Here is a 23,396-nt window from a genome sequence, read left to right as displayed (position 1 = left end):
AACAGACACAATGTACTGCATGATAGTAAATATGTCTCTACTCCTATTTGATGTTTTAGAGTTTTTACACAAGATTATGTGAACGAGTATACTCAAGTTTTCAAATGTATTAGCAAGAATGTGTTGTTACTTATCTCTTCAAGTATCTAGTCTCATTCCGATCTGAAAGTAGGAGTAACCTTTGGTCTTAAAATTGATGAAAGAATGGAGAAGAGCTATCAGAAAGCAACCTTTACAGAAGAAAACAGCAGCCATCTATTAGGTGTTTCAGTGCCAGCTGAAAGCATGATTTGTAGGTAATAAAAATAGCTTTTGTGGATAAAGTTCTCTTACAGTGAATTTGTATTTAGATGTGTTATCTTCCTCCTCTTCCTCCCCCAAGTAATTCACCTGAGAAATGGCTTTATGAAAACCCTTAGACAAAATGAAAGTAGTATTTAATAGTGATGCTCATTGTTGATTACTTCCTCTGTTCACTCCCTTTGGCAGAATTGAAAGGAATGGACAACTTCATTATTTCTGACATACCAGAAAAGCCTCTCTGAAATTGCAACAGATGTGGAAGAAATGAATAATAAATAACACATAAATGATAGTGGCCTGGAGAGTGAAAGAGGAATCTGACATGCAGACTAACTGTATTTGGCTCACGAATCCTGTCAGATGATGGACCTTCAAGTAATTAAGAACATTATTTAAAATGTCTGCAAAATGTTTGCCTTGTGTAGAACCTGGGTTTTTTTTAGTGTGAAAATGTGTACAAAGCCATTGCAAGGATTGTGTGGTTGTCATCTTCTGATTAAAATATCTAGAGAGCTTTCTCTGATAAGTCAAATCTTCTTTTGCTTACTGAAAGCTGTTTATTCACAAGCCAAAATACCATGTTTATTCAGTGGACTCCTTGGCTATCATGTTTTTTCCTTCTTTGTTACTGGAAATGGTTCCTGTTGGGTCATTAGACAGTAAATATGTGACGATACTAGCTTAAGTTCATTAGCTGCTACTGGTGTGTGGTGCTTTTGTCCCCTTCCGTTCCCTACCCTCCCCCCAGTTTCCTTTTCTATAGGTACAGTCATCTAGAAAAAGATAAGGGATTGCTTTTACCTCCATGTGATACGGTGGTCCATCCTGAGTGCACTTAATTTAACTACCAGATCTGATCATATGCTCAGCTGCATCAGGACCTTACTCTTCCAACTCCGATCACCCAGATCCTGTCTGTGATCTCCCTCACTAAATTCTTTTCATGTCCTGTCTTCTGGATTTCCTTGCATTAATTCTAAGCTCACGGTACTTTATGGTTATCTGTTGCTGATCACTTTCTTTCCTTGCCTCTTTTTTTCTGCTCTCCATCTTATTCTCACAAAGGAGAACCTTTATCTTCTCATTTGCTGTTGGCCTGGGTGCATTGGCTTACCACTTGCAGTGCTGGATTTTTGCCTCTAGGCTTCAGTGACTTGAGGGGCCTTTTTCAGTGCTTTCACCCATTTGTAGGAAAGTGTATTAGTGAAAATAATTAACTCAATCACTGAAGTTCTAAAATCTGCATGTGGTGTCTTCAGACGTATTAGACAAATCAAGATAACTTCTAAAAGTTCAGAGTCTTTCACTGCATGGTCTTAATGGTCTTCATATTTTTGTGATATAGAATTAGGTTTATTAACTAGCAGGGGGTTGGAATTGATGATCTGAGGAAGTCCTTTCTAGCTTAAGTTATTTCATGACTCTATGATGATTGTTATGTTTTGAAACTCTTAATCTATCAGTTTTTTTAATGCATCCAGTGATTGGAGATTGAGAACGCGAGTAACATAGTCTAATTTGATTATTTGTTGCGGTTTTTTGGGTTGTGTTGGTCTGCCCCAAGCTTGATGGCTTTCTAGCTTAAATAAGTGATGAGAGTAAAATTATTATTAAGCAGGACAAAAAAAAATACTAGTAGAATTATGGGGTGAAACAGAGCTACGAAGTACAGATGTCTCAGTCAAGATCTCCAGACCCTGATAAGCAGCTAATGGAACCATATTAAAACGTGTTTTTTTGACTGAACCGTGTAGTTGATAGACAGGAAGGAGTCAGACAAGGCATTTTTGGTGCTGGTGTGCTGAGCTGTGAGGAGCAGCAGCCTGTCAGGCAGGGAAGTGGGGGGCTGCGGCATGTGCTGCTCTGGCTGGGTCAGGCCACCACTGGAGGGCGGCCGCGGCTACCACAAAGCTGCTCACTTGTAGATTCATTTTTCTTCAGTAGAGGGAATTTAGATGCCCAAGTTAAATCTCTGGTTTATGTTCCATTAAGAATCTGTGGGAAGGCAGTACAGATTTTGCAATGATGCAGTGTTTTGGGGTGATTTTTTAAAGAAATTTTGTTCTCATTTCTGTAAACATAAGTGTCAAGTGTATGAAAACAGGTTTGTCTTTTGTCCAGAGATTTCAAATAAATGTGATTTCAGATAAGTCTGCTGAATCACAGGTTGAAATACTGTCATATTATTAATTGGGTTGAGAATCTGCCTTGTGTCCATGTTTTCACAGAAGATCTTGTTGAAAGTACATGAGTTCTCTTTTGGTTTAGTGAGGTCTTTGTTCTGTTCTGGTAGGGTTTTGAGTTTCCTTTAACTCTGACTCCTCTTGAAAAGGCTTAATACTGTTGGCTGGTTTCCACTCATTTTATTAAGAGTTGGTAATTGTTGATAATTCAGACTTTGGCTAAAGGAAGATTAGAACCTTTCCTGTCATAGATTCATCTGGAGTTCAGATATTCTTGCTTTTCTTACCTTGTTTAATGCCAGCTTTTCCAGCTGCTGTTTGTCCCTGCAGGATGGTTTTCAATTCTTAAATGGGTATATATCTTGTATGAAGAGAGAACCTTTTAACTTGTAGATGCCTTAGAACAGCATATTGGGGAGATGAGAGCATTTGCTAAAGAGTGATGGAGTTACGATTTTTAGATATGTATTTTTTCCTGCATCTTTGTGCCTGAAGAGGTTTCACACTGGTCAGTTGCTTTGAGTTCAGGCTTGACACCCTTAAGAAGCTTTGCCAGCCTAAGGTAATGCTCAGTTATAAGAATTTGTACATGCTGCTGCTGATGAAGAGGTAGCAAATACACTTCAGGAATATGTCAGTTGTAAGTATAATAACTATGCACATTAATAAACAAGGTGGTGAGATTCAGAGGAGATTTCTTCTGTAGAAACTGACAATTTAATAGTTATCGTAAGTTTTACTGCACTTTTTTGGAAGTATGTAAGACTAGATTTGATGAATTTTTGATTCAGTGTGGCAGCTCTTGGACTTAATCGTATATGAAATTGGTTACCTTGAGCATGGATATGATGATTATTGCACTGAGCTTTCGTGCTATTTATGATGCTGTATTTCCCTATATCATGTATACACTGGACCTGGCAATACGAAGAGCCTATGTATATGAATTTTAAAAATGAAAACTATCATCTTACCTGGTCTAGGAGCACAAAGGAATCATTCTGCCAGACTCATTTGTTTGCTGCCATAGTATCATGTTGAAATGGAGTTAGCTTTTACAACCCTCAGAAACCTGTCTAGGGCAGATAACAGTGCAGTTTTAGCTTGTTGGATCTTTTCAAATTTCTGTATGAAAAACAGGTGTTAGATGATGTTACTGTTCTTACTAAAAGGCTGAAACTCCAGCAGTTGCCTTGACCATGTAAGTTTTGTAGTGTGGATGCTAGCCTGAAGAATCATTAGTTCCACAGTGAGCTGATGCTCATGATACAAAACACTCTTCTCTTATTTGTTCTCATAGCCAGAACACTTTGAGGTACATCCAAAGACAGTTTGTTGCTTCCTCAGCAGATGTGCCTTGATGGAAAATTGAGGGACTATTTGTAGAGTGAGGAAGAGCAGCTTTGTGGTGCTGCTGTCCATGGTGTAGATGCTGCAGTAACACAGCCTGTGGGGTTTTATGCTGGCGCAACCTCTTACAAATACACTCATCTGGTTTACGTTATTATTAATGATGTTATCTTAGTACTGACTCTTACTTGTTCTAAACAGTGCAATACCTTTGAGTAATTAGTGTGGCTAAGACTCCTACTGTAGATTGTTAACAGATCGTTAAAATCAAAACTGTGATTTTACTCTCTGCTTTAGTTTTAATGAAATAGATGATTCATCAGTCTATTTTTCTTGAACTTTTTCATAATGCATGTTGTCAGATATTGAAGTATTTTGGTTATGATGATTGTGAGCAACTGTTTTATTTGGGAGGGGTTAGTGAAATTTGAATGAAATAGATTGACTGTGGACACATCTATCTGAATACTTGGTAGCTTTTGACATTTCTTTGTTCTTAAAAATATTCTTTGTCTTCTTATCTCAATTGTAGCAGTGTAAGACTGGAAACATCTGGGCTGAATGGACTTTAGCATCAAAAGAAGTTCTCAACTGTTAACTCGAAAAATTAACTGCATCAAAATGAAGCAGGTACCAGAGATCCTTGGAAATACCAACGGGAAAACTCAGAATTGCGAAGTGAATCGTGAGTGTTCTGTCTACTTGGGCAAAGCACAACTTTCTGCCACTCTGCAAGAAGGTGTCATGCAAAAATATAATGGCCACGAGGCTCTTCCATTTATTCCAGCTGATAAATTGAAAGATCTAACCTCTCGTGTGTTTAATGGCGAGTCTGGGGCCCAAGATGCCAAGCTGCGCTTTGAACCCCAGGAAATAAAGGGAGTTGGAACACCACCCAACACTACTCCTATCAAAAATGGCTCTCCAGAAATTAAGCTGAAAATCACTAAAACCTACATGAATGGAAAGCCTCTTTTTGAATCTTCCATTTGTGGAGACAATGGTGCAGATGTGTCTCAGTCAGAGGAAAATGAACAAAAGCCAGCAAACAAGGAGAGGAGAAACAGAAAAAGAAGCATAAAATATGACTCCTTACTCGAGCAGGGTCTTGTTGAAGCAGCGTTGGTATCAAAGACATCAAGCCCCACAGAAAGGAAGGTAATGCTTTTTCTTTCTTTTACATTATTTCTTTTGTTAGGTTTGTTAATCGTGCTGAGATTTCATTTGTTAATATGCTAGTCTTCATTTCAGGTATTTCAGTAGGTTCTTCCCACAAACAGGTCACTTTCTATGATACCTTCTCTTTGCGTTCTAGTTCTGGTCTGTGTTTCTTGCCTAGGCAAGGAGTATTCCATAAATTGTTTCCATATAAATAAAATAAGTCTCCAGAGGAAAACGGCATGTGGTGGTATGGGATGTATGTAACAGAAGCTTCATCCAGACACACAGCCAAGACCTAGCCAGAATGTCCACCTGGGCAAGGGAGCTGGGGAGGGCTCTAGATTTAGAGATGATCTTTAATTGTTGGAGTATGAGATGTTCTGGCTTCCTAATAGCCAGATGTTTCAGAAGAAAAGTAACTATTTCTATATTCCTGGTTCTGAATTAAAGAAAAATTTGTTAGGCTGTCAGTTGGCTGATAAGCTAGGCTCTTTACCATCAGATTTTGGCAGCTGGAGTGTAGTTCCTACCTGTATTTGTCATCTGAAAAGAGCTAGTTTTGTTTGCTATATATAACCTAGCGATATGTATTCATTGAAAAGATCTGGGTACTTGTATTAAATGTCATTAGCTTTTGTGGTCAAGCATATCTGGTTTGTGCTTCTTTTAAGCATGGGCAGAAACGGAAATTTCACTCTTTAAGATTTCCTTTACCAAGTTGTAAAGAAGGCTGCTGAGAGCCCTTTCCTCCTTTAGTTTTGTTGCTAGACTCCATTTAAAAGAATGTGGTTTGCAATCATATTATCTATGAGGAAGAAATCTACATGGCAGAGACTCTACTGTTTATAGTAAGTTTCTCAATGAGTAATTCAGAATAGTTTTGTATAGCAATGGTAAACGTTAATGAATGCTTTGGCTAGTGAACAGGTCCTGGTTTTACACTCCTTAAATTCAAAGATTTTTTTTGTCAACTGGAGTTTTCCCAGTTAATGTTCATTCTTACCTTCTCCCAAGGTTACACATACAGAGAAGAACCACACACATAGCTGCTGCATTACTGATTTTATTTACCCTTATTTTCATTAAGACTACTTAATGAGTTTACAGAACCATGTCAACATTCTTCTAAGTATCAGAAATATTTATAGTTTATTTATGGTTTGAATGTATTATTCATCCTAGAATGATCAATACTGATGTTTTAAAAAATTTATTAAAGAATTTGTTTTTTTTTCATTTTGTTAAGGAGAATGTTTTAACACTAATTGGTTCATAATTTCCAAAACACTACTCATAAAAAGTATGAGCACAGACAATAGCTGGAGTAATTATTTGTCCTGTTCATTGCTAATGAGGATAAATTAGACTAAAAGGTGGTATATTTATTGGCATCAGCAACTCCAGCGTATTTGTGTGGCGTTTTGGTGGATTGATTGTTTTGGTTTTTTTCTAAGAAGGAAGAGACAATATTTAATATGTTACTCTGAGGCCTTTCACATCAGATTTCTGTTAAGAGTGACTTTTTTTTTTCCTGGTGAACAGTTCATTTGTGATTAAAAGAAACATTAGTCTGGCTTCTCCAAGTTTTCTTTTGACCAGAAATACCAATGAGAAACCCATATCAATGCTGTTTCACAGAATACTTGAGACCTCATGGCTGGAGAGTGACACGGGTTGCTCTGGTGCTAGACCAGGGAACTACCAAATCAGGACAACCACCTGCTTCATCTCAGACTTTGCAGTATTGTAAATCTGGTTTTTTTTTTTCAGAGCACTTGAAACAGGATAATGCTTCTGCCTTGTTTTTTCCTTGCATAGTTCACTTTAAAGCACAAAGGACAAAAGAAAAAAACGAATGAAGGTCATAGGATGTTGTTTTATGATGTAACTTGTTGATTGTAAAAGTCTGAGGGGGTTTTATTCTCTCAGAGGGTTTGCAACTGTGCAGGTTTGAAATAAAGGGAAAAAAATCCCCAATAATACTAGGGAACATGGTGAAGAAGGTTTTTCAAATGCTTTTCCACCAGTAGTCTAGTGATAAACATGTGTTCTATATGATCATAATTATAATATCTTCATATCAGTGTTCTTTGCTTTCAGGCTCCTCTCTAGGTGTTATTTCATTGCAAACATCTACAGCCATAATGTTAATGCATCATACTGTGGTTTTATGTAGCTGCAAAGTGGAAGATAGACAAATACCCTTGGAGTAAAAGCTGATTAACTTTGCACTTGGATATCTCTATATTGTAGGTTACAAGTTAATGTAGAACCTGTTTGTCTGGTTTTATTTCTGGACTGGTTTCTCTCTCCCTTGTCCAAGCTTCTTTTGATTTAGCAAAAATTGCTGTGGTTCAAATACTGCCTTTTGTGTAAGGTAATTATATCTCTGTCTGATGGACGTAGCAGATTGCTATCTTGCTGAGGTGAGAGGCATATCGTTTAACAAATGTTCCAGAGTTCTGTTGTTGGGTTTTCTTGTTGTTTGAGCATTTTTTGTTAACATAAAGGAAGGCTTTTTAAAACTTAATCTACAAGTCAGTTTTCAGTTGGGAATAAATATGAGCTGCCCCGCTCTGACCTGAGATGCCTGTTGATAAGCATCACCTTTTCCAGGCCTCTCGGAAAACAGCCGTACTGCTTTCACTTTCCCAAGGTAAAGGAGAGGAAGCCATGGCTCTTCCCTCCCTCCCTTCCCTCCTGCCTCCTTCCACTTGAGTTTACTTTTAAATCCAAGCCTCTTGTGATAAGGCCTAGTGTAGCAGCTTTTATGCCAAGGCACCACACCTATAGTGGTCTGACACCACCTCTAAACGGCTGTGTTATTGGTGGCGGGTATCACATGTTAGATGTTTGAGTCCGTTCCAAACCCATGGACTACTATAGTGCCCACTTGATAATGCTGCTCAGTGGCAGTTTGCTTCAGTGGTAGATTTTGTGGTGGCTGCTTTTTGAGTCGTTGTTTTTCACCACTTAGGAATGAAGACTTTTTGTAGACTTTTTTTTTTTTTCCCCTCAATGCTTTTGTTAGAAGTGAAACAATCCTGTTTGGAGGAGAATGACAGAGGTTTGTTTCATATACTAATAAGAAGTAGTCCAAGTCTGTTCCCTAGAGCAATCCAGAGTTTCTGTACAGGTAAAAGAGAGTACACATATTGGCAACTCTCATGCTGGTTGTCCCAGGGCAGATCTGTGCTCTCTATAACCTAAGAAGAGCTCAGTATGTGATATTAGCACATTCGAGCTTGTTCTGCATAAGCTAGTTTTGGCCTACAAGTGGCAGTTTGCCCTTTTGGCACGCCTTCCTGGCATGACTTCCTAGCACGGGTGCAGTGGCTCAGAAAAGCAGCAGTACTGTGTCCAGAACAAACCTGGAAGTCCACACATTGCTATACTTTCTAGTTTGGAGACTCCAGCTATGTAAGATGTACGCAATCTAAAAGCTCTGTGTTCCATGTATCCAGTTTTCCTGTAGCCCTCTTTTAACATTAGACCAGAAACTTGGCAGTGTGTTACTCTTTCTGCTCAGTACGGTCTGTAATGACTTTGTGGCATCTATGTGGGGGGCAAGTTACTGAAGAGATTCCACTAGCCTTTGTCATGTGTTTATGTTGTTGTTTCATCTTTATAGAGGACATACACTATAAAATAATGTAATAGTGTCTTTCCCAGTGAATGGCAAAGATTTAGGAAACCCAGTAAGAGTAGAACAGAAGCGGTCTGAGGATTATCTTCTGCTTGTTATGCCTCCGTGCTGAATAAATACAGGAAGATGGGGACCACTGAAGGTGATGTTTCTCTGATGCTTACATTTAATCAGCAGAGATGAGCAGAAACAGACAAGTTCCTTCTAAGACTGTAGAGCTGTACATATCAAATGGTTGATTATCCTGTTATAGCACTTACAGCCAGATCCTGAGGTGACTTGTTTTGTTCTAATAAAAAAAAAGACAAAATCAAATGTGTCTTTTTCAGAAGGAGAGCTTGCTTGGTTGTTTTTTCATCATCAGTTACTAGGAATTCCTGGTGAAGTACAAATTACTGAACCTGTCATAAAATGTGCAGCAACAGTGCCATGACAGTCAGGATCTGTAGTTGTAAAAGGAATTTACTTTTTTTTAATAGACTGTTCTTGAGTTACCAGGTCAGACACAGGCTGTCTGTCTAACGTCGTCAGAATCCCAAGGAAGCTGGAGAAACCCTAAAAATTTTTCTGGGAAATCTTTTCAGGAACAAGAGAAATAAGTTCCTATCCTGTTTTGGAAGGGTTACTGAGCTACTGTTTTACATTAGCTGTTAGTAAAGGGTTATGTTTATCTGGCCTTGAAAAGTTGTTTGTGCTAAGCAGCTCACTGTGCAGCGGTAATTGTTACTTGGGAACTTGAAATTGTTCTTAACACCTCATTGCAAAAATATCTTAAAGAACTACTTAGAGGTTACAAGGAGCATGAAAAAGTATACAGCATAAAGAGTGTACTGGTTTGGGGGGAGTTCAGAAGCTATGAGTATTCTCAGAGTGGCTACAAAATTAGTTACAGAAAGCTTAAGTATTTGTTCAAGGCTCTTCATACCAGACTTCCTCTTCTTGTACGTAAAAGTGACTGATTTAAGTACACTTTCTGTGTAAAACTCTCGTCTCAGTACATAATATGTAAATACTCTTTTTTTCCTCTTCATTAACACAATGGTGGACAAATCCAAATCAAATACAGTATCTTGAAGTGATGACAAAATGCTGTGTAATAATAGTTCTACCAAGTTGGATCACGGAGCCGTTCAATTCTGCACCTCGGGGGTGCTCAGGAGTGAGGCTCAGTGGAGGATGCACAGGAAGAGCACAGACATGCCAAATCATGGAGTGATGCTCTCTTTGAATATATTAAGCCTTCAGGAGTTGGTCACTCACAGGTTTCTAGAGCTGGTGACTTTGTATGTAATAGCTCCAGTTGGCTAAATTCATAGAAGAAGACTGGTTTCTTTTTGCACCAGTGTTACTTTTTGCATCCATGACATTAGCTCTTTCTCCTTTTAACTTTGCTACTTGCTTCTCTTGATACTTTCTCTTGATACTTTCACAATACCAGAAGTAGGGATCATTGACAAAGTGCTGTAATAGTAATACCTGCTCAATTTTAATTTCAGCTTGAAGAGTCTTAGTATATTGTTCCACATACAGGAGCCATTTCAGAATGTTACTTCTTGTCATTATACAATTTCTGACTGTGATGCCCTTGGGAGTCTACTGGCTGTTTCTTTGAGAATAAGAGACCAGAACAGTACAGGACATTCAAGATACAGATGTCTGTAGATGCATACAGTGACATGTTAATGATTTTCTACATTGTTTTACAATAATACTTCAGTGTTTGATTCATTCTTGACTGCTTCTGAACACTGAGCCAATTTTCCATGAAAAAGAGCTGACCAGATGTAATCCAACTCAAATCTGAAGAATGTCAGCAACTGTTGCATTGCTTTGTACTCTAGTTTGTGCATTCCAGGACACTTTTAGTTTGGTCCTTTGGGCACTGTGGCGGACATGGCTTGCTCACCACTTGATTTGAACTGTCATCTTCTGGAAGAACTAACTTCTCTTCTCTTTATATCTCAAGAGCAAATTGTGTGCCATAACGCAGTTGAGAGGTTAATGACTTTGTTTAATTGCTTTTTGAGTTAACCAGACTTGCTCTCAGTTGTTGCACTAGCAGCATTATGATTTAAATGAATACTGTCATCAAAGTGTATCCTCTTTGCATTGTATGGACCCTCACTGGTTTATGTGGCAAGGAATTTGTTTGTATTCACTGCTTTTCTGCCCAAGGAATGGTGGAACCTTTTCTGTTACTCCATTCAATGTTCTGCTTAACCAAAATAATGCATGTCTAACATTAGTATGTAGCTGAGTTATAGCAACAGTTCAGGGTTATGTTACTTGGATGGATTTACAGGCAAATTTTTGGGAAACGTTAGTGATCTATACCAGATGTCATTTCTGGCCCTTAAAGTCCCCATTTGTCAAGAAAGAAAGATGCTTTGTAGGAACCCTTAGGCAAAGCAGTGAAAGCAAAATGTTTTATCTGTCTTGGAACAGTGATAATCAGCCTCCTTTACAAGTTTCCTTGTTCTGGAGTGAATTTCATGTAGGGCACATGAACTTTTGGACCTCCAAAAGAGGTCTTTGTTCATAGATGCTAATTTTTATTTGTCTATTACCATGTTTTGTTATCCTCCTATTAAATAGGTCCAACTGAGCTAATATTTATACATCTTTGTTTTGTGGACACCCAAAAGGAGTTGTTTTGTTCTGCATCATTAAATGGGCAGTAGCTAAAAGTGCAAGTTGTTAATAATAAGGAATTAATTCCCTTCTCAGTGAGACAATTCATAAAAAATACTTCACTTTGGAAGCCCAGTGCAAGAGGGAAAAGTGGATCTTGCGCAGACAGTTGTGAAACAAGCCCTGCTGTACTTGTATGAAGAAGGGAAGTGAATCTGTGGCCTCATAGCAGCAGGTGATGGTAGAAAAGCTTGGATTTGTTTACTCGGGTTTGTTCTGTTTGTTTTGGTAAATAAATGTCAACTCCAGTGAATGCTTATGTGATTAAGTCAAATAATTGGGGATCTTAGTTCTTCTGGAAATGACAGCGCTTTGAGCACGTGCTTCTTGATGTTTTACTGCAATGACTACCCTATTTTAATATTCATACAGGGTTTGAGGCATTTCTGGTTGAGTTTCCCAGATTTTCTCTACGTCTTTGTTCCTGAAAATAAGATATGTTTCAGGAATACGCCTCAGCATTGCCAAATCGAGGCAATGTCTTGTCTATTTAGGGTTTGGGGGTTCCCTCTCACTTGCCCGTAGGCTGATGAACCACTGATCGGATTTTTTTGCATTATAATCTCTAGAAGTGGAGGATCTACTAGGTATATGTAGCAACATAACCTGGATTGAAAACTCTTATGCCTGCTTTTAGGTATGGGGATTCATTTCAAAAGTGTAATCTCCAAGGCAAAGTAGTACATGGACTGTGTCAAATTGTTGACTAACAGAGACCCCTTATGCCTAGACTTAAATAGATCAAATGCTGATTAGACAGCTTCTGTCAGAAGCATTCTTGTTGGTAAAAAAAAAAAAAAGCATAGAGATAAGTATCTGCCTTTAGCAGAAAACAATGTCCTATAAATCTAGTTGCCTGTTGCTAGTATTATCTGGACTTGGATCTTTCTGTTTTCTATGAGGCATATTAGGCTTCAGGACATCTACTCACGCTACCTTGAATATTTGTGAGCTACCAAGAGGAGGATATCTGTTAAAGTGGTTTGCTGAACTCTGTAAAGGTGTAGGAAAGTGCTACGGGAAAGTCCCCAATACACATTGTGATCTTGAAAATATGTGAAACCATTGTACATGCAGATAACTAAATACACATGGATATGGCATTCTGAAAATCTGTAGGTATGCCTAGATGATTGATCTGTTATCCTATGTGAAATTCATGTGGGTATTATTCTGAAATAACTGTTTCCTGTGCCAGACTTCCTCATGGCTCTACAGTTACGCTTTTCCAGACTTCTGTAGCATCTCATCTCTACACTGCCTTACATACCCAGACACCACAGCAAAAGTTTAAATGCTGGAGGGTGAGTGATGGTTAGAGAAGTTGGATGTGGGCAGAAGTCTCTTTGTAATACTTAGTATAAGAGAAAGGTTCATTCATTCCAATCAAGCCTTATCTAATTTACGTCTGAAACGTGGAACCTTTCAATAATAAGCCAGTAACTTAAAATTTAAGGAGTCATCTGAATGTAAATGCAGAGATTCTGTAAAGCTGCTAAAAGAAACTGCTCTCCCCATTTTTAAGAAAGATGGAGGGTTGGGAAGCGTTCCAGAACTGGATCTATCTGTGAATGATTGAATCTGTTTCTCTTCAACTCTTTACTCTGAAAAAAGGGTTGTATCCTAGTTACTAAAATACTGTGTGAAGTTTATTTCTACAATACATGCTCATAGAATGTTTGTGTAAAGGAAGATTGCTGATTTGGATAGACAGATTTGTTCTTAAATGTAAAAGCATCCTTAAAGAAAAAATCATCTGATGTAGACTTGCTAATGAGGGAACCAAAGCCAGAAAAAGGAACTGAAATGTGTCCAGAAATATAGTGGTTGATTGAAAGACATATTTGAGTTTTTCTCTTCTTTAAAGATCCATAATTACATTATGAATCCCTGTCTAAACTTAAATGCTTGAAGAAATGGTTCTTATGTGCTGACATTCAGCGTGGTTACTACAAATTGCTTTAGACAAGTTTGTGAAAAGAAATGGAGGAAAAAACCTTGTTGTCATTAAACATTACTTGGTTTCAAAGAGCCTCAGCTAACACAGCAGTTTTCAGGGGGGTCTGCAAGTAGTGCAGTAATTTTCTTCAACCTTTTTTGTCCTCTTGTTTTATAGCTTTACCATCTAAGCATATTGAAGAAAAATAAATGAATCCTGGTTGTGGCAGGAAGATTGTTCTGCGAATGTAATTTTTCACACTGTCAGATTTGTCCCCCTTTTAGTAATAGAAGAAAAGATGTAAGTAGTTAGTAATAAAAGAAAATAAAAGATAACTTGAAGAAATGTAATGTAATTGCTCTCAAAATTTAATTTGGAAGGTTTTAGTTAAATCTCTGACTTGTTACTTTTTTCAGACTTCTAATTGTTTTATACCAAGCCAACCCTCATTGTAGGATCTGCACTTTTTATGTGCTCTTCCTTCTCAATCTTTACCCCACCGCACAATATGATGCATGTTTTAGGAGGGTGTTGCAGATTTAATTGTATAGAGATTAATACAGTGACCTTTTGAAGGCTGCAGTCTTTAGATGCTCTACTGAAGTACTGTTTTACTCAATGTGGAGCACAAAACTTTGCCAGCTTATCACTTCTTTCCTCATGTCTCCTCGTCCTTCTCCATTTTGTAATAATTTCAGCATTTTGTCTTGCAAAGCATCTCCTTGCAAAGATGTAGTTTACTCTTTAGTATGCTGCCTGAAATGTTCTCTCTGTAGGCAGTGGTTTGCTGAACATTCTTCCATTTGCCAATAAATAGAAGATAACAATAAAGTGGAGAAAATATTTGTATCCTGAATACCTTCAGTTACTTGTGGTTTACTATCTAAATATATTAACCCATATCCCAGAAGGTGGGAGCTAGTTGGATAAACAGAAGGCCTCCAAGGACTTTTCCTTCTGGGATAAACTGATTTATGATAACGTGTGAATTACAACGTTTTAAAACAAAGCAGAACACTCACATTTGTGAGGATACTGGATTTTTATAAACAGGTTCATTTAGAATGAGCACTGGCCATTTCTTAACAGACTTAGAATTGCCACCCTTTTCATTTGAAGCAACAGTGCATATTGAGGGTTTTGCATAGATGTTAATCAGCTGCAGTTGTAATTTTGGGATCTGAAGTGATTTGACTTCATGAAATTTTTGTCCTCAATCACAGAGTGAGAAGCAGCTGTTTATCTGTCCTGAATGATGGGACATCACTCATTGAGAAAGTGGCAGCATCCCTCAGTTTCCTTTGCCTAAAGACTGAATGCTGACTTGTCTTTTTGTCAAATGCAATTCTGGAACTTTTCAGAAAGCAAGAGCTTTCCTAAGAACGTGATTGTTGTGATGTTTTTTCAAGGAAGAAACGTTTGGAATGATCCTGTTATGTAGTTTGTTTCTTTGCTTGTTTACAGTGTCCTTGATCACTGATGAATTCAAGTGACAGAACAATGTTACAGAAATAATCTTTATTTTGTTGCTGCCTTTTTCTCAGACAAATCTGCCACTTCTCCTGTACATCTGAAAGAATTGAAGTTTGTTCTGCAACCACTCCTTTGGATCACTATCTTTACTGATAGGCAGGCAAGAGAAGAGAAAACAATTTGACTTCTAGTTATATGACACAAATCCATGATAGACTACTAGTGGATGAAACACAGCACAAGTAGATAACAGGAACAGAAAAATATTTGGTTTTGGTCAGCAAGGTTCAACTGTCTAAGTTTGTGTTCTCTAACTTTAACGCACAGTACATCTTAATTGCATTTATTCTATTTAGGGGTGATGATGATCTTGGTTTTTAATCTTTGTTATGCTAGTAGATGGGGGTTTTTATTCTGGAATGCAAGCTGACTTTCAGCAGTTTGTGGTTTTGTAGCGTGGCCTTCTTTTACAGTGCAGTCCAGTGAAAGTCCTTTACAGGATGAAACTGAATTGCAAATAAAAACAGAAAGGGAGATATCAAATATCTGCAAGTTGTTCAATATGTACATTATGTTACACAGAGGAGAGCATTTAGTATCTTCACTTGTCTCTGGTTTTGTTGCCTAGTATGTAATTCTAGTGGTGTACTTTTCACCAATTCTCAACACTGTTCTTCATCTAACAATGTAAATTGTCAAAAATGGATGAGACAAAGTGGTTTTTTTAATGATTCCTCTATCTTTCCAAGTTCATGTAGTGAAATAGTAGGTTTTTAATGCTTAAAGTAATTTGCAATAATTCTGAGTGGTGTAATTCCTTGCACATATATGCACATGTGGCTATACACGCAGAATAAATAATGGTAATATTAGGATCTCTACTAAAAGCAACAAAGTCATCTCAGTCTGACACCACCTATAGAAAGTCTTCTAGGTGTTTCTGTTGTTTTTTTCTTAAAAAAAAAAAAAGCTAGCTTTCTGGCCCATTTACTAAACACTCATGGTGTTTTCATAACAGAGTCAACAAAGGTAAAGCTCGCAGTACAGTGATGATACTAGCCTTAATGGCATTTTTCTTTGGTCATTTTAATACAGTTTTAAGTTTTGGAATTACTTAATCACTCATAGTATGTTCTCGTCTCATCATATTCATTAATTAGACCAGAACTAAGTGGAAATGGATCGAATTCTTTTGATCAGATGCAGGCAAAGTTAATTAAATACCAATGTTTGCTGTAGCCAATGTAGCTGGTGAAGTGCTGACAGCAGTGTAACACATTCTTGTCAATCTGCCTGTCACTCATAGCTTATGAAAGTGCTGAATGAAATGACAAACAAATCTGTGAAATGTTAAGGGAAGAAGAAAAGCATGGTACATTTTCTTTTCCTTTTATTTTTTGATCCTTCTCAGCCTATTGCAGCTGCTGGTCCAGATGAGTTTTGAAGGATGCTAGTGCTCTTCAAGGCATAATTTCTTGTGCAGTTGCAATGTGGGAATTACTCTGTTCCATACTCCATGTCCCTCTTGACAAAATAAATATGGAAATCTGTCTAGCTGCTTTTCAGAGCAAGTCTTTCATTAGGATACTAATCCAGAAAGTCAGGAATTGTGATGTCTGCCGTGATGAGTAGTACAGAGCTTCTCAAACGGCCCGTGTGTATTCAGTGTTAGGACTGATCAGTGTGGGAGTCATCCCTGCTCACCCAGGTTTTGACTACCCATTTATGTAACCTCTCTGCAGTCTAATGTTGGAAAGCAGAAAATAAACACCTGGAATTCCTTCCTAAAGTAGAAAAGAAATTTTACCACAAGCTGATTCCTTCTACTTTTTAGCATAACTGGCTTACAGTTCAGGGCTATGGTGATTGAGGTAGTACTTACCTAAATGTGTATATGTTTACATCTGTCAACATTGGGGTAAAAGGATGAGGTACACACAGACCAGTCTGAACTTACTAAGCAATGACAACAAGCAAAGATTGTTCTGTGCTCCTCTCTTGCCCAGAAAGCCTGTCTGGCTTTACTTTCTTGACATTTCTGGGTAAGGGATCTAATTAGAAATTAGAACAGTTTCAAGAAACGGAGTCCCCAAAGAGACACAAAAAGCCAAAAATTGATGGGAAAGTATTTTAAAATTTGTGTGACCTTCCCTTGCTTTACAGTTGTGCTCTAAACCAGAAGTCTCCTGTCTTAATTTGTTTGCTTAAGTATCATCACAGAAATAATTGATCAGTAGTTGCATGAGCAGCTATTCCTTGTCTTCTTGTGCATTCACACAGGCACAAAAAAGTGTGCTTCCAGTCCTGCCTCTCCATCTTCCATGTCCATGTCTGACTACATGTTGTTAGGAATGAAAATTTGCCTAAACAATTCCTATCTTCTTCCAGAGGAAAAAAACTTGCAAGCTAAATTACTTTTTCTTTTCTCATACCACTTTGTAACTTGTATGGTGATTTTTTTCTGTTCTTAAAAATTGTAGAGAATACAAGTGTCTCATAAGGGAGCTCCAGTTCTCATCATATGGAACACAGATGCCATCAGGAGACTGGGTGGCAAATTTGTTTAGAAATGCTCTCTTACTCCCATCCTATCCCTTCAGTAACTGAAAAAAACCTCCCAACCTGGATATTGAAGTAAAATCTATGCATGTGACTGCCTTCCAGTATCTAGCATGTTCTTATGTTTTCAAACAACTTAAATACTTTTTGTAACATTGAATGCTATGCTGTTACTTTGCAAGAATGTTTTTGAGAGGAAGTATTGATGAGACTGTTGATGTGCTACAGCTGCTTGTCTCAGAAGTACATGCCAGGAATTTCACCTCACTTTTTGCTGTTGAGATAGCTATTAAATAGAGTCATTCCCAGAACGAGAATATGAAACTAATCCAGAATGATGTGGGAATGTAAGATGAAAGTGAGTGAGTGAGTTCATGGTGATAATTTGTATAGGTTTTTAAATAACATCATATGAGAGCTCTTAAAAGAATTACATGTAGAGAATTCCATGCTGTTTTATCATTCTTTTAATGTACAACTATTTTATGAATAGAAGAAAGCATAAATACGGCCAATGTTGTATAGATAGACCTTGTGGGTTTTATCAGAGCCTGACATTTTCAAGCTTTTTATCATGATTCAGTACGGCAAAAGAATTCTGGGGATTTTTAACATTTTTGAAGTGCTCCTAGATCTATTGCAATGGGATATTTACCCCTCTGCTACCACCCCCTTTAGATTCCGCTGCAATAAGCAGTACTGCCAGCTCCATCTCACACTGCTGTCATAAATCTTTGCAGCTTAGTTGCACTTTCTGAAGAATACATTTCTAAAAAGTTAACTCACTGAAGAACATTTTCATCCCACCTATTTACTTTAAATGCTGAAGTCAGTTGGTGTCTGCTAAGATTAATATTTTCCCAGATCTGCTCTCAGCATACGTATTTCTGGATTTTTAGCTTTTAAGCATAACTCTACATGTTATGTTTAACTGCTAGAAGAAGCATTTGGTTTTTCACATCTGCTTGGAATCTTTTAGGTCTATTGAGAGTGCTGGACTTGAGGCAAGCACAGCGGGAGGGGTTTTCTGACAGAGAGTCCTTAGAGCGCCAAAAACCTTCAGACATGGGAACATGGCTCTAGCTGGAGGCACATGAACCAAGTCTGAATTCATCAGAAAAGCTGAATCACTGGATGAGTAACTGTCCCTAGCAATCAGATGACATAGCATCATGTGTTTTTACCAGGCATAGCCCTAAAAGCTTAGAGGAGAGGAGTTTGGGAATACATTAAGCTTTAGGTTTTTTGATTGGGTGCACCTCTGTGTTTGAGTTGCAAAAAAAATTCTATGCTATTTCAGCACATCAAAGAATCTTGGTTTTTTGTGTTTGGAAAATAATGTGTAATTAGTAATGGCAGTATTCTCTGGATTAAAAAAATCTGTACAAGGTAACTTGATACACTCTGATTCACCATCATGCTCCAAATTCTTGTTTCCGCATTCTAGACCTCCAGTTTCTTCACAGTGTTTTTTCTTTCCTCATATCAGGAGGAAAATAATTCATTAAATTTTAATTAAAGCAGAATTTTGTTCCAACTCTAATGTTTAATCCACTGAAAGCCTGAAACTCCAGTTCACTTTCTGTGTGTTGAACTGGTACTATGCAAGATGAATGGTGTAACATGTTGTTCATAAATTCAGTACTAGAAAAATGAAAATGCAAATAAAAAATAAGTTGATTTTTTTTTTTTTACAGATATCTGTAATGACAGGTATTCTCTGCTTTCTTATATCCAGAGCTAGTGTTTACGTAGATAAAGGCATTCATTCAGGGATTGACCTGCTGGAGAGCAGCTCTGCAGAGAGAGACCTGGGAGTGCTGGTTGATAATAAATTAACCATGAGCCAGCAATGTGCCCTCATGGCCAAGAAGGCCAATGGCATCCTGGGATGCATCAAGAAGAGTGTGGCCAGAAGGTCAAGGCAGGTGCTTCTCCCCCTCTGCTCTGCTCTAGTGAGCCCTCATCTGGAGAACTGTGTCCAGTTCTGGGCTCCTCAGCTCAAGAGGGACAGGGAACTGCTGGAGAGAGTCCAGCACAGGGCCACCAAGATGATCAGGGAAATGGAACATCTTTCATACAAGGAAAGGCTGCGGGAACTGGGGCTGTTTAGTCTGGAGAAGAGGAGACTGAGGGGAGATCTTATTAAGATTAGAACTATCTAAATGGTGGGTGTCAGGAGGTTGGGACATTCTTTTTTTCTATAGTAGCTAGCAACAGGACAAGGGGGAATGGGATGAAGCTGGAACACAAAAAGTTCCACTTAAACATAAGGAAAAACTACTTCACTGTTGAGGTGAGGGAGCCCTGGCATAGGCTGCCCAGAGGGGTTGTGGAGTCTCCTTCCTTGGAGGTCTTCAAGACCTGCCTGGACACATTCCTATGTGACCTGATCTAGGTGGACCTGCTTCTGCAGGGCGGGTGGACTAGATGATCTCTAAAGGTGCCTTCCAACCCCTACCATTCTATGATTCATTTTTTATATCAAATAGAACAGATGAAACCAAAACCACAAAATGGAACTAACTTTATGAAATGGTTTTAGTTGGTGAATAAATGTCTGTGTTGCTGAACTTTGTTAGGATGCAGTAAAAATGTGTATCCATCATAAGGGAACACAAAACTCTCTTGTAGTTAAATCTCTCCCTTGAAGTGGAAATAGTTCTGTAATTGTTTTCCAATAGCTAAAATAGTTTTAGAGCACCAAGTGCTCAGAAACTTTTACTGCTAGAAATGGAACAGAAAAAAAATCTTGAAAAAGTATAGGGGAAAGGATTTATGCCCCAAATTCTCAGTATATAAAAAGACAGCTGAAAGATGCAGAGTTTTGGGGGGTTTAACTAGTTTTTAGTTATATGTTTTCTATTCAGACATAAACACTTATTTCAGTCTATTCTAGTTTGAGATTTTTTTATTTTTTATTTCTTTAAATCTAAGAACACATTTGTGTGTATAGTACTCAACTTGATAGGGAATATTCAAGAGAGAGATTTTGGCTCTTCCACATCTACATCCAGTGCTCAGTTAGCTTGTTTAATTTTAAAGTAAGCCTTCCTGATGGTCTCTCAGCAGTTATTTGAAGAAATAAAGACAAACCACAGCTTAACTTGCCGATATTTCTAACCAAAAACATAAATGGAACTTGGAATTTCATTGCTGTGAGGGAAGGTAAATGGTGACTTAAAGTTTTTATTACACGTGAAATATTGTTTGTTAGCAAACACAATGGCTCTTTACTCTGATGAACTATTTCTTATTTCCCTCCTTCTGTTACCACTCTCTTTTTACACATAATCAGAATGTTTAAACAGATTATGAACTGTAGTTTGTTGCTTGTTTTTGCATACTGTTTAGTAATCCTAGTGTATATCTGAAGAAATATGATGACAGGGTTTTGGTTTTTTTTTCTTCTCTTTTAAGGGTCCTGCTAAGAGAGATCCAACTCAAAGTACCATCAAAGAAGACAAAGTCCATGTGTTGAAGTATAACATAGGAGATCTAGTGTGGTCAAAAGTGTCTGGTTTTCCATGGTGGCCGTGTATGGTTTCTGCTGATCCTGTTCTCCATTCATATACTAAACTAAAAGGTATGTCAGTCATGCTACAAACATCCAGATTTCTTGAGGTGTGATGTTTAGTATGTTTGCTTTTTTTTACTCATTGAGTAATCTCCCTGGATAGTTGGGAGCTTTGAAAAATTACAGAGATGACCCTTGCAATCACTTCGGCTAACACCTGCAGCTCCTTCCGAGGTATCCTATCTGATCTCATCTCATAGATGTCCCATTTGACTAAGTGCTCCCTGACTTGTTCTTAATATGCCATGGGTAGTGCTTTGGTCTTGCAGCCTTTATCACTAGACTAAGGGACCTGAAGGCTTGAAGGCATATGTTAAAGTTTAAAAACCAAACAAACAAAGCCCTGAGACAGAGAAGGCATAGAATACCCCAGCCTGTGTCCTTTGTCACTCAGTCTCCAGCCTCAATGAGTGTTCCTTAGCCTTCCTTTTGCTACTGTTGTATTTGCAGAAAATCTTGCAGCACATCGCATCCCTTGCTAGTTTTAACTCCAATTGAGCTCTGTAAACTAATTTTTACTGTTTATGACAAGCTGCACTGAATGTTTAGAAAACCTGGAAGTGGAATCCAGAAAACCTGCAGATCAAGGAGAAAACCAAGAATTTATTAGGAATGTCAAACCAAAGGAGGAACTCAAAACTTTGTTTTGATAGTTATGCTTCTGTATACTTTCATGTATTTTATTACATCAAGCAAAAGTATCAGCTTCCTTTGTTACTTGTCACTAGAGATTTCAGTAAATTTGAACTATGTATTTCTTAATCTGGAGATGTTTTTGTGGTTTTGGTTTTAGGTAGTTTTCAAGGGTTGCATTGAGAACTTGGAAAATGAAGTAGAATATACATATGAAATTACATTGGAATTACAAATTTTCAATATGAAGAGACTGTAAACATGTAGGATTGGAAATCAGAATAATCTTGACACTTTGGAGCTGTGTTCTGAAAAATAAATGCAATTCAGTAGGAGTAAATGTTGGATTTTTACAGTGGTAGATGATCAAGCTGGGAAATGAGCGTAAAGCTGCATTTATACAGAAAGGAATTTTGAGAGTCATAACAACTCATTGCAGTTTTCTCTGCAGAAGGGCCAAAGTCACGCTGACATAAATTAGTAATGCTGCTTATAAAAAGCATGAAGTAGATCCTTTGCTTTTCCACTGGTAGCATGGCCTCAGTTGGACTACTTTGCTCATTTGAGCCCATTTCTGCTCATTTCAAGAGCCATGGACAGAACAGACAAGACTCTGAGGACAGCAGGAAAAGAAATCTAGGAATCTAGGTGCATGGGCAAGCTGAAGGAACTGAAGCTGTTTAATCTGGCAAGGAGGAGCTAAAAGACAACCCAGTAACCCAGCTGTAGATAACTTGTTAATATGCAAAGAAGAAAAGGCATAAACTCTTCCCATTCTGGGAAGAAGACAGCTTAGTAGCAATGAATATTTAGACTACATGTTAAGAACTTGGAAGGGATAAGGACAGTGAAGCACTAGGATAGATTGCCTGGAGAAATGATGGGATCTCATTCATAGGAAGTGTTTAAAAATAAATTGAATGAAGATCTCAAGGATTACAGCCAGATTCAATGTTGGTAATAAACTAAATAGCTTCTTGAGAACCCTTTCAAACATTGCTACGTTGGTTATTATAGGCTCCTCATACAAGTTTTCCTTGTAGCAGTCTTTTAGTTTTGATCAGTGATTTTAGTCTTTGGATTATTAGGTCTGAATGAGTGGATTTTGAAATAAATAAAGCTATTTATTTATTCCTAACTGAATTATTGTACTCTTTGAAAGGGTCAAGGTTTATCCTTCATTATAAAAAATCTCTGTTAGCTTTTTATAAGAAACTGTGGAAATAGATCTAGCAAAAACCAATGTTATATGTCTGAATGCAACCTGTTGAGTACTAACATAAAGAAAGGCCCACGTACTTTGAGATGTTAACTTCCATCTCTTTGAAGTAATACGAATGATGGTTAATTTCTGATCTTTGTTCTGGAGTTGGCTTGGGGCCTGCCTTTGCTTTCAGGAGGTTTCACTAGATTCAGGTAGCCATCCTTAACTAATCAATACCTATGTTCGTATTTCCATTAGTATACGTTTCCACTGTTTTATTATCTTACACCTACCATTTACTGCTGAGGCATTATCAAAAGTCTCCTGTTCCAAACAGAAGAGATTGGTTTTTTTAATCTGGGAGTTACAGAAATACTCATCTAGGTCTCAATATTTCTCATTTCTAGGATGAGGATAAACAGTGTTTCTAAACACCATCTGAAATTCTGGATGCTAATACTTGATTTCATCCTTTTGCTGCTTAGGCTTGAGAAAAGCCTGTAACTTTGAGCTTGTGGGATGTACACTTCGATGTAAGAAGGCCCATACTGAATTAGACTAAAGCTCCATCTCCTTCAATATCCTGTCTCTGACTCTGGTCAACAACAGATGCTAGGGTACAGAAAAAGACAAATAATTACAGTGGATCTGCAGAACAAGCTCCCAAATCTTAAGTG

The 23,396-nt window shown here is 37.8% G+C and overlaps 1 protein-coding gene across 1 annotated transcript in view; it reads left to right on the top strand.

The window, feature by feature from the left end:
- The window catches only part of NSD2 (nuclear receptor binding SET domain protein 2), a 101,385-nt gene that overhangs the window by 34,893 nt on the left and 43,096 nt on the right, over positions 1-23,396 (top strand). Inside the window, exons 2-3 of the mRNA XM_061993689.1 lie at positions 4,369-4,994; positions 20,726-20,891. Coding sequence (XP_061849673.1) covers positions 4,398-4,994; positions 20,726-20,891 — 763 coding nt within the window. The 5' untranslated portion in view covers positions 4,369-4,397. The remainder of the gene's footprint in view (positions 1-4,368; positions 4,995-20,725; positions 20,892-23,396) is intronic.

This window comes from Colius striatus, chromosome 3 (genome assembly GCF_028858725.1).
Source record: "Colius striatus isolate bColStr4 chromosome 3, bColStr4.1.hap1, whole genome shotgun sequence".
Classification (NCBI taxonomy): Eukaryota; Metazoa; Chordata; class Aves; order Coliiformes; family Coliidae; genus Colius; species Colius striatus.
Note: the sequence above shows the minus strand (reverse complement) of the source record. Positions and strands in the feature narration are given on the sequence as shown.